Here is a 12,275-nt window from a genome sequence, read left to right on the forward strand (position 1 = left end):
GGGGGCCCCATGAGATGCCCCTGGTATCTTTTTCATAGGCTTTTTTGAGCAAGGGCACAGGGGCCCCATGATCCCCTATTGCCCGGGGGCCCCATGAGTTGTCAGTCCACCCCTGGTCCAGCCATACATGTATGGAAATGAATCTGAAATTTGATCCATGTATGGACAGGCTGTTTGTACACAAAACGATCTATCAAGCATCTTGTGTATAACCAGCCTGCTGAAAAACTTTCTTTCGATCATCGCTGCTGGCTATAGCCAGTGGTGCTGATCAGTGTATTCTTATGGTGCAGAGGCCTCCCCACTCTCAGAATACGATAGCACAACGGGAGGATGTTCCCCATCCAAACTGAGTGTGTAGATGGGGAAATCAAATCATTTTCTTTTGTTCAGCCTGTGTATGGACAGCCTTGGCTCTCTTCCCTATAGTCATTAATTTTTCACTTATCTGAAGTCTATCAGAATCTTAAAGCTGAACTCCAGCTGTTGGTACACTTTATATAGTTACCAAGCTGGCCCAAACAAACTATGTTCCTCACTAACGTGAGGCTGCTGGATGTGCCTTATAAACTGTATATAGCTAAGGCTTCATACAGCCTACAGCACTGTGTTCCAGATGAGAACCAAGACCTTCCCATCTCAGACCTGAAACACATTAGACTGTCTAAACTGCGCTCAGACACTCATAGAAAGCAATGAATTCTATCAATGAATACAAAGCTTCCTCTTGATTGAGTCAGAGGTTGTGACATCAGCCCGCTTCTCTGACTCAGTCAATCAGAGGAAACGTTGTATTCATTGATAGAATACATCACTTTCTATGGGTCGCTGGGCGCCACTCAGACAAACTCTATTGTGTTCTGGGTCTGAGACAGGAAGGTCTCGGCTCGCACATGGAACACAGTGCTGTACGTAGCTTCAGCTACATACAGGTTATATAACACATTCAGCGGCCTCACATGTCCATGTTAAGTGTACTAAAAGCTGGACTTCAACTTTAAATCAACCAAGTCAATAAACCAAACTGTTGTACATTCAATACATTAATTGCATACTAATTAAGCTGTACATCTTATGATGTTTACTTATTAAGCACCTGCTCATCACATAACCTGTTAATACATGAGTGAATGCTGTAGATTTTTTTTCTCCTGTTTTCATTCAGGATATTATTTGTGTCCTTCGCAGTTTGCATTCATGGAGACCATTGTGACGGCCATTACAGATGAGTTCCCTTATTACCTCAGACCCAAGAAAGCTTTTTTCTCCTTTATCATCTGTGTTGCACTGTTTCTGCTGGGGTTAATCCTCACAACGGATGTAAGTCTTTTCTCCAGATCCTGATTTTTCCTTGGACCACTAAACTTAGTTCTAAAGATAAAGCACCCATAGACATGAAATGACTGGGCTGGAACAGGCAACATTCCAATGTATCTGAGTACACTGCGGACAAATTAAAACCCAGATAATGCCCAAACCTTTCTGTTTTTAGTTTTGGTAGACTGGGGAACATAGGAATTACAGTATTTATTGGATCTTTTAGAGAGTTTTCCCATGACACTAACATGCTAGGAAAGGAAGTTATTGGGATTTTGAGTCTTCCAAAATCTAATATTTTTAAAAATTAGTTTGCTGTCTCTGTCCAAGAGATTACTTTTCCTTTCCTGTGCTTGTGACATTTGTCATTAGGACAGGAAGTAAAAAAAATAAAAACCTAACAAGGTTCTTACCTTTGCCCAAGATATCCAAATCTGGTTGGAGTTGGGTTTTCAGCAATCAGACATGTTAACTGACCAACATTCTATGGCTCAGGACAACTTTTCTTTGTTCAAAAAAGCTACTGATAGCATTAACAAATATATTAGGTATATAAAACAACTGGTCATTGACAGTATATTTACCTTTGTCTTGTAGCATGAATAAAGTTGATGTATACTTTTTGGCTACAGATAATTTTATTTAGAATCTAGGTGTAAAAGAGTACATATAATATAAGGTAGTCAAAAGGGTTAATAGCATAGGTGGGAGGTAGGGTTTACAATGGTTACAGACTGAGGGGATATACAGTTGGTCATTAAGCATACAAATTGGTAGGTAGCAGTAGAGTACAAGTATTTTTTTGAAAACTGAAAGGAAAACCAGTGGGCAAGAATCTGTGAAAACAAAAACTAAAGTGACATATAATTTAATACTGGGTATTGTTGGTCTATACATTACACACTAATTTGTTAATGGAAACAGCACAATTATTTTATGATTATTTCGTGCATGTAATACAATGTCTGTGTTTCAATGCTCCAGGGTGGAATGTATTGGCTGGTCTTTTTGGATGACTACAGTGCAGGATTTGGCCTTCTGGTGATAGTAATCACATTCTGCCTCTCGATTTCAAGAATATACGGTAGGTCGTATGGCCTTTAATTGCCGTAACAGCACTGCATGCTAGGGAGTTGAGCAGCAGGTTAAGGAGGAGAAAAGGCTAAACATGTGCAGTCATTATTTTACTCATTTTATTTCACTCTTCTGGCCATGTATTTTGCTACTTTCAGTCCTAGAGATTTGTCTAAATAATCTGAAACAGACAATTCCATTTTAGGTGAATGTAAGTGGTTCAGTCATCAACTGGCACCTTACGATAATTTGGGTCTCTGATAAAGGCATCCTCTTTTTCAGATCCTGGCTTTAGCCTCAGTCCCTTGGCTTTATGGTTGACAATAAAGCCTTAGAACTACTCCTGCAACTCCAATTTATTGCTGAGCGCAGCAGGTGAAATATGATCATGGCATAAATACACAATGGTGTTTGAAATCCATAGGGAGGATTTCCCTGCAAAGATAATCTAATAATAACAAGCTGTTGGGGTACTGAACCTTGAACATCCACCCAAAATGAACTTTAGAGATATCCTTATCCAAGCTGATGTAAAAGACTACCATGTAATCCAGATACGTATTCCTATAATAATTATAATGTATTTTGAAATACAGCTAGCATACAGAAGGTATCTGAATAGACTTTGCACTTTGCAAAGTGCAGTTGCATTTTGCAAGAGCAGTTGCTCCAGAGCTTATTAAATGAGCAGAAGCTCTGCTGGTTTCCATCATCCAATCACGTGCAAGCAAAAATGCAGTTTTTTTTATTTTCCTTGCATGTGATTGGGTATTCTTTGCAGAGTGAAGCTTTACCTCATTTACTAACCTCTGGAGCAACTGTACTTGCAAAGTGAAACTGCACTTTGCAAAGTGCACAGTCTATTTACCTTAAGTAAATCAACCTCTATGTGGCATCAAGGTAACATTTCTGAGCTTGATGACAGGATGAAAGAGCAAAGAGGCAGTTCTTTCATTGTTCAGTCAGCATGTTGGGGTGTATACGCAACCCAGCTGTTTTGCTTAATTGTTATGAAGAAAAGGAAAATGTTGGCTTCATTTTCTAGTGCTTGGACCACAAGCCTCGCTGAACAGAATTACATTGTTGGCTGGCAATATGATTATCATTTATAACAGCCAGGTGCCCACTGCGCATGCGCGAGCAGCGCTGCGCTTTCTGAATGGTCCCATAGTTTCTGGGACCTGTCACATGGGGGGGGGAGGAAAACTTGACAATCACAGTGTAAGTGGGAGCAGGTACCTGTCAATTTCAGGTACCCGCCACCCCTGCTCCCAAAGGTGCCACTCCTTAATGGGGAGCGAGGGACCTGTCTTTAAAGCGGAACTTCCCCTTTTGGGTGGAGCTCCACTTCAAATATAATTTTCTCATACTCTATTGCTAATCCTGCAGCCAATAAGGTACTGATCTGAGTGATGGGTGGTAGAGAAAATTGTACAATGCTGATGCACATTGGTCAGTCTGTATGCTATGTATAAACTTTAGTGTCGATTCACACGTGTGCATTCTGGATTTCAAGGTCCAGTTTCAGTCTACTTGTTCAGGGCTGGTTCAGGATTCGTTTTTGCACAGTTGCAGATTGTACTGTTCACAGGTTCAGGGCCAGTTTGGATATGGTTTTGCAAGGTTTTTTTGCTGAAGTGGAGAGGAGAGGGGAGAAGGGCAACCTATGCTGAAACCTGATCCTGAACTGCAATCCTGATCCTGAACTGCAATCCTGTTCACAACTGATAACATGTACGTTTTAGAAGCGGTTCCCATAGAAGTCAGGACCCTGTAATCTGCACCTGAACCGGACAGCACTGCTCACAAATCGTACAGGACTCTTTTTCAATCCACACTGCCAGTGCACCAGACATATGTGAACAGGCACTATGGGAAGCAATGTTATTTCACATGTCATGCGGATTGGATTCAGTTCAAACTGCCTCCAATCCGCATATATACGTGAACTGGCATTTAATGACCTGTGTCGATGGCATCAGTTTGAAACACTTCTGAGATCATTCAGAATTCATTGGCAGGTGTATTTGGACTGCAGTTAGTTTTGCATTCACATGACATGCAATTTAAACATTGGTTGAAACAAACAAAAACCTATCAACACAGGCCGTAAAGTGGCTGCTTGCTTGTCCAAAACATCCTACTTTACACTTGCTTGTCTATGGACTGTTATGAAATAGTGAGCATGAAATTGCTGTGAATGAAACCTTTTTTTGTCCATTTGTCTAGGAATAAAGAATTTTTGCCGGGATATACAAATGATGCTTGGATTCAAACCGGGTATCTATTTTAAAGCTTGTTGGGCATTTTTATCACCAGTTACATTAATTGTGAGTAGACTGGACATAACTGATATTTTTTTTCAACCTAAGATTAGCATGGTACCATATTTCATCAAATAAATCACAAGATATGTAAATACACACATTCCAATCCTGTACTATATGCGTCTGTAATTTCAAAACAATTCTCTCCAGTCAGTGTACAGCAGTGTACATGCAATTTGAGCTGACTATACATTGTTTTACACTGCTGGCCATATCACAAATGAGGTGAATGGAGGAATGCCTAACCCCCCCCCCCCCCGATTCATGTACCATTTACTTCCTGGAATCCTTCTGCTCTTAGCTCAGGCATGCAGGCAGGAGGGTGTGCTTAGCTGAGAAAATCCCTCCTTCCCTCCTGAAGACTCCTGGGATGTACAGTATGACATCATTTGCCTAGGCATGGAAAATAGGAAGTAACTGCAGAAATGTTAAAAACAAAAAGAGTAAAACAAGTAAATATGATATACTTTTCTATCTGTTTACTAATGCTAACAGCATAAGTATTTTAAATAGTCAAAGCTGATTGAGACAGTGAAGTTCTGTTCTTCAACATGCAAGTTCTACACAGTCCCCAGCAGCCAAGGCTCATATATAGTGTAGTGCCAAAACAACCCTTTATTTATAGGTTTTTCAATAACAATGCAATCATCCTTAGTGTGCCAAAGACTTACTATGAATGTGTACATACATTCCCATTCAATTCTTTACACCTACACAAAACGCATACACATCATATTTACACCCACACTTACATTTCAGTGTCTGGGGTAACCACCAATCTCTTGTTTTAATACTGCAAAAAAAAGAAATGATCATCAGAAAGAAGCAATGTGTTGAAAGACCGATGAAGCAGAAATGTTGAGGAAATCCCTGGGATTGCATAAGTAACAGCTTGCAGTATCCCCAGGGTTTCTCAGAACCCTCCTCTGCACACCCATAGCAGTCCCTCTCTATAAATACATTCTGCTCTGGACAATTGATTAATTGCATCATTTACACATCATAATTCTCAACAAGGCAGAAAGCCTTTAAAATATAGCGTCTTAAATAATCTGCACTGTGCATCTGTGTTATCCTTTTATTTATTGCAGTGAAGTGACAGCACTGGTAAGGTAAAATTAGGTGACTGTGTTTGTGATGACCTTATTTCAGCTTCCTGTGCGCATAATTTCTCACATATCAATGTTTGGGAGAATTATACAATGTGTTTCTGCCTTGAGCCTAATGTATGTGCAACAAGACGAGGAAATAGAATTCTGCCAGGTACATAGTGTATTTCACTGGCTGTGTTCTCATGTAACCTGCAAGATTCGTCAAAATATACCCGCAACGGTGGATCCTTATGGAGTTTATATGAGGCCCTGGGTTCCATATCTCCATTAGTTCAGACCCTTGGCAGTTTTCTAAAATCCAGCTCCCTTATGCACCAATATACCATGAACCAGTTCGGTGCTGCCCTATAGAAGAAATTCTGCTACAGAGCGGCACGGGTGCGCAAAATCACGTATATACAGTGAAGGAAATAAGTATTTGATCCCCTGCTGATTTTGAATGTTTGCCCACTCACAAAGAAATGATCGGTCTAAAAATCGAATGGTAGGTGTATTGTAACACTGAGAGACAGAATAGCAACAACAAATTCAAAAAGAAATGCATGTCTAACAAATGATGCACTGATTTGCATGTTCATGAGGGAAATAAGTATTTGAGGAGTGGGCCAAAATCCCTCCTGAGATGTGTGCAAACCTGGTGGCAACTACAGGAAACGTCTGACCTCTGTGATTGCCAACAAGGAATTTGCCACCAAGTACTAAGTCATGTTTTGTGAAGGGGATCAAATACTTATTTCCCTCATGAACATGCAAATCAGTGCATAATTTGTTAGACATGCATTTCTTTTGAATTTTTTGTTGCTATTCTGTCTCTCAGTGTTACAATACATCTACCATTCGATTTTTAGACTGATCATTTCTTTGTGAGTGGGCAAACATTCAAATTCAGCAGGGGATCGAATACTTATTTCCTTCATTGGATACATGATTTTGCAGTTCCGGGTAGGGGGCGCACGCCGCTATTCGCGGCCTCGGCTGTCAATCACCACCACCCGGTGATCGCCGAGTATCTCTGACGGGGGAGAGGCCTGTGTATAAACAGCACAGATCTCTCCCCTTTCAGCTCCTGCGCACTGCTTTGTATGACTCTGCATAGCAGGGCCATACAAAGCAGTGTGCTTACAGTGAAGCACACACACAACCCCCATAGTGAAACAGCACACAGTTAACCCTTTGATTGCCACAGATGTTAATCCCTTCCTGTCCAGTGTCATTAGTACAGTATCAGTGCTTTTTATTAGCACTGATCACTGTATTGGTGTCACTGGGGATGTCAGTGACACCATGTCAGTTCCCCCCAGTGTCAGAATGCCTGCCACAGTCCCACTATAAGTCGCTGATCGCAGTCATTAATAGTAAAAAAATGTAAAATTACAGTATATATACTGCCATTTATAAACGCTATAACTTTCACATAAACCAATTAATTTACACATATTAGTATTTTTTCTAGCAAAGACATGTAGCAGAATACATTTCGGCCTAAATTTATTTAGATTTTTTTACTGGGCATAAATAATAGCAAAAACTCAAAAATATTTTTTTTTCTAAAAATTGTTGATCTTTTTTTGTTTATAGTGCAAAAAATAAAAAATGCACAGGCGATCAAATACCACCGAAAGAAAGCTCTACTTGTAGGAATAAAAGGACTTAAATTTCATTTGGTTTCAGCGTTGCACGACCACACAATTGTCAGTTATAGTAACACAGCGCCGTATCGCAAAAAATGGCCTGGTCAGGAAGGGGGGTAAATCCTCTGGAGGGCAAATGGTTACTGTGCCTCAGTTGCAAAAAATAAAAGCTCTCTTTGATTTTGAGAACAAGGCCTTACCTTTGCCCTTGCCTTGTTTCTTAGAAAGCTTCAGCACTTACTGGCATGTAGACAGGGGCGGACTGACAACTTTTGGGGCCCCTGGGCAATAAGGGATCATGGGGCCCCTGTGTCCTCGCCCACACCCAAAAAAAACTATGAAAAAGCCAATGAAAGGTACCAGGGGCATCTCATGGGGGCCCCTACTGACCCTGGGCCCTCGGGCAGTGCCCGAATGCGCGAATGGTAAGTCCGCCCCTGCATGTAGATTTAGGACAGAGGAGCCAGTAAGACCCAGAAAGCAGTTTACCACTTGATATCATTAACACACACATCCTGCACTGACTTCATTAAAACCCACACCCTTCACCCATCAACTTTTTTTTCACAGCACCCCTGATGTAGTGCAAGGGCCTGCTTCATTAGATATAGAGAAATTGGATAGATGGTGTGTCCTCCTATTATATAGTTTTGGTAAATATAAATGAGACCGTACAGAGATTGTACAATCAGATTCAGATTGTATAGTGTATGGCCACATTTATACACCTAAAATGAACTAGTTGCGCTTTCAGTGTCATTAATTGTTAACAGCACACCAACCACAGAAACAAGCATACACTTGTTATTATTTTACTGAAAGAGTAGTTGATGCTTGGAAAAAACAAAAAAAAACAACCCCCCCATGTTAAAGGCACCCCAAGTGCAGCAAATGCACCAAAAACTGTGGTAGCGTACCGCATTCCGCTCCAACAAAAGCTCAGAAGCTGTTCTGGGGCAATTGTGTGTAGGGAAGCCCATTCAAGTAAATGGGCTGCCCTATGCGTGACAAGTGAACACACTCCAAAACAAATGCATGCGAGAATGTGAGTTTTCGCTACGTGATAATGTGAATGAGGCCTGACAACTGTCTCCATCTACTCCCTCCTATGCAATTGCAAAAAAATGGCCATATACTATGCAATCTTATTGTACAATCTTTGAATAATTCCCTTTAAATTTACCAGAAATATGGAATAGGAAGACACACCTGAACAATCTATTTAATTTGTATCAAATCAGACAGGCCCCTGTACTACATACCTGATGGGAGATCTAAAGGAGATTGTACAACCAGATTGTATTGGAAGCTGATGAAAGGCAGTATTGTAATGAGGGAGGTGAGGTCCAGAATGGTGAACACACCCTATTGCACCCTCTTCTGTGATGCAACAAGGAAGTGAATGCTGAGAGATGATCTACAGTAACTGATGGAATCTGAAAATCAGTTACAAAATTCAAATAAGCTGACAAAAAAAATGAAACCTCTTTTGGATAAGTTAAGTGAGAGAAACACACTGGGGTGGCTGGGCCAGAAATAGCACTGCAAAACGCTATTTATTAGGAAATGTGCAATTCTGCCTGAAAAGGGGAATTTATTCTTTTAGGTTCAGTCCATCCAAAATGAATATTTCACTTATGCATGGTGGGTTAACTTACTCCATTGCTTCTTACATCTCTTTGGGACTCTAGCAATGTGATCCTCTCTCAAGTATTCCTGAGTCTCTTAACCACTTGCCCTTCAGAGGATTTACCCCCCTTCCTGACCAGGCCATTTTTTGCGATATGGCGCTGCGTTACTTTAACTGACAATTGCACGGTCATGCAATGTTGTACATACATGAAATTTAAGTCCTTTTTTTCTCCCAAATAGAGCTTTCTTTCAGTGGTATTTGATCAACTCTGCATTTTTTATTTTTTGCGCTATAAACAAAAAAAAAATCTGACAATTTTGAAAAAATAAACAATATTTTTGACTTTTAGCTATGAAACATATCCAGTAAAAAAATGTAAAAAATCAAATTTTGTCATAAATTTAGACCAAAATGTATTTTGCTACATGTCTTTGTTAAAAAAAAAGAATAAGAATCCCAATACGTGTAAATTAATTGGTTTACATGAATGTTATATCATCTACAAATGGCAGTATATATACTGGAATTTATTATTTTTTTTAATACTAGTAATGGCGTCGATCAGCGACTGCTGCGGGCATTCTGACACTGGGGGGAGCTGACTAGCTGCCACTGACATCCCAATGACACTAATACAGTGATTAGTGCTAATAGAAAGCACTGACACTGTACTAAGGGCACTGGGCATAAAGGAGTTAACATCTGGAGCGATCAAAGGGTTAACTATGTGCTGTTGTAATGTGTGTGCTTTACAACGGAAATATGTTGGTGCTGACAGGGGAGAGATCTGTATTGCTTACACATAGACCTCTTCCCTTTCACTGGTCCTCAGCAATTGCCAGGTGCCTGGAGTCTCCACCCAGGACCCAGTGATTGACAGCTGTAGTCCCCAATGGCAGCATAGGTAGGGCGGTGTGTGCGTGCGCCACCTACCTGGAAATGCAAACTCACATATATATACACACGTGACAGTAGTTCTGCTATAGGGCAGTGGGGAACCAGTTAATTTATCTCCCTTCTCTGTATAACAGAAAAAAGGACATACTGTATGAGTTATAGCTAAGCTAAAATTAAGTAACGAGAATGACTATAGCAGTAGGCAGATCAGTCATTTTATTGCACAAAAAAGTGTAGATCAGGAGTAAAGTGCTAAAATAAATTTGGAAAGACTCCAGAGTATTGGAGAGCAGGAGGCACCAATTTCTGGTATAAAGCATCACCACCTGTCCCCAGATTTAAGGCACTTAGAGAATTTCAGCCTTCTGTGATGCAGAGTTGTGTAGCGGTATGTCATGTAACAGTGATTTTTTGTTTGAGAGCAACACCCTAAAAAAGGATGATATGAGTGACTTATGATGTCATCTAAACTTGGGCATTCCAAGAAGCATCTACTGTATGCAGGGGCGGACTGACAACTCATGGGACCCCCGAGCAATAGGGGATCATGGCGCCCCTGTGTCCTTGCCCAAACTCAAAAAAGCCTATGAAAAAGGTACCAGGGGCATCTCATGGGGCCCCCTACTGACCCCGGGCCCTCGGGCAGTGCCTGAGTTTCCATATGATCAGTCCGCCCCTAACTGTATGTTATTTTACTAGGCTGAGCTTTTTATTCAAAATAGCCTGCAGAGCAGTTTTAGAGTGGTCATAGATTGTGTGCAATATGGGCTGGTTTATGACTACCAAAAGTAAGCGTAGCCATTCGGGATAAGCAACATTTAAAGTGTTTATTTACTTGAAATAAGATGAAAATCAAGAGATTTCATTTTGCAAATATATTCGATTTAAAAAGAAAGGCAAAACTAAGAGTTTTGTGTGTTATTTTTAGACATGCATTGGGCTTTACAGTAAATAACTACTGAGGGTAACAAAACTGCATTTCAGCTATACTGGATATATTCTTTGCTAAAAAAAAACTGCCCCTAATTATTTTTCTTTTTTTTTCACAGAACACAGTAAAAAAAAGCAAAATAAAATTTGTAAAGCAGTATAAAAATAACAATCTAATTTTAAAAAAATAATAAAAAAGTACATTTTGTCCAAGCAGCTCAATGTGCAAAAATCAGAATTTTGACAAAACCATTTTGCTTCTCTCTAGTGACCGGAGAAGTAGAATGTGACACTCTTGATGTTAGTATAAGTCTTTTTACAACCCAAAGAAGTTAGACTTTTTTTTTTCAGAAATACAATATAAAATTAAATGGTGTTGGCTGAAGCTGGGGACCTGCAGGAAATCTCAGTGCTAAAGACTTAGAAATATAAGTTGTGCTTTTACCAGTCAGCATTTTACCACAATTAAAATACAAACTTTGCTTGATTTATCCTTTAAAGATAATAAATAATATCAGAGCAGTAGCTGATGTCACAATATCAGAAACATTACCATTACAACATTGTGAAATGATTGTTTATATCCACCCAGGGCCTATTGGCTTACAGCATATTGAAGTATCAGCCTTCCCAGTACGGCAGCTACAAGTTTCCTTTCTGGTCAGAAGCATTAGGGATTCTCATGGGTCTTCTTTCTTGCATGATGGTGCCCATTGGGATGCTGGTTGCCATATTAAAAGAAGAAGGGACACTTTGGGAGGTGAGTCATACACACCAAAATGCATAATATTGTCATTGTTAATGTCAATGTATCGGGCATGTTTTATAGTTCACGCAAACCTCTTATTTGAATCCAAGCTGCAGACAAGTGGAAAAATAACCCAAAATTGTAGAATATAGTGCATTGCTGAGTTAGGGTGAGAAAATATTTTAATTAAAAATATTTATGGTTGCTATATGTTTTCAGATATAAACTCAAATGTGATCAGTTTAATATAAATTGTAATAATAAAAAGAAACTTTTAATGTAGTTAACTGCATATGTACATTTGATAAAAAAATGTATATGTACATTTTATTTAAATGCATATGTACATGTGGGCAGCCATATTTGCTAATATTCAAGCTGCTGCAACTTCCGCTTATTAGTGCTCTACAGCAATTGAACTTTTTGATTTCTATCTTTTTGCCTGTCTCTCTGTCTGCTATGACTTGTAGGACAAGAGACTGTCTGTGTTGGCTGATTATGTAATTTTGAGCAGTTGAGGGGTCATCTAAATATTCAAAATACAGCTGAAGTAGATTCACTTCTCTATTTAAACTCTCAGCAAAGCAGGCCCAAAAGTATGCAGAT

General features: G+C 39.7%; 1 protein-coding gene across 2 annotated transcripts in view; it reads left to right on the forward strand.

Moving 5' to 3' along the window:
* Nucleotides 1-12,275, forward strand: part of SLC6A7 (solute carrier family 6 member 7) — a 140,456-nt gene that overhangs the window by 95,274 nt on the left and 32,907 nt on the right. Inside the window, exons 10-13 of one of the 2 annotated variants that reach the window (XM_089682133.1) lie at nt 1,189-1,320; nt 2,302-2,401; nt 4,621-4,671; nt 11,514-11,681. In XM_089682133.1, the coding sequence (XP_089538259.1) occupies nt 1,189-1,320; nt 2,302-2,401; nt 4,621-4,671; nt 11,514-11,681 (451 nt within the window). Of the gene's footprint in view, nt 1-1,188; nt 1,321-2,301; nt 2,402-4,620; nt 4,722-11,513; nt 11,682-12,275 lie in introns of both variants that reach the window. The other variant, XM_089682132.1, reaches the window with a different exon arrangement.

This window comes from Staurois parvus, unplaced genomic scaffold (assembly GCF_062004578.1).
Source record: "Staurois parvus isolate SC_StPar_1 unplaced genomic scaffold, SC_StPar_1.0 ptg000286l, whole genome shotgun sequence".
Lineage (NCBI taxonomy): Eukaryota > Metazoa > Chordata > Amphibia > Anura > Ranidae > Staurois > Staurois parvus.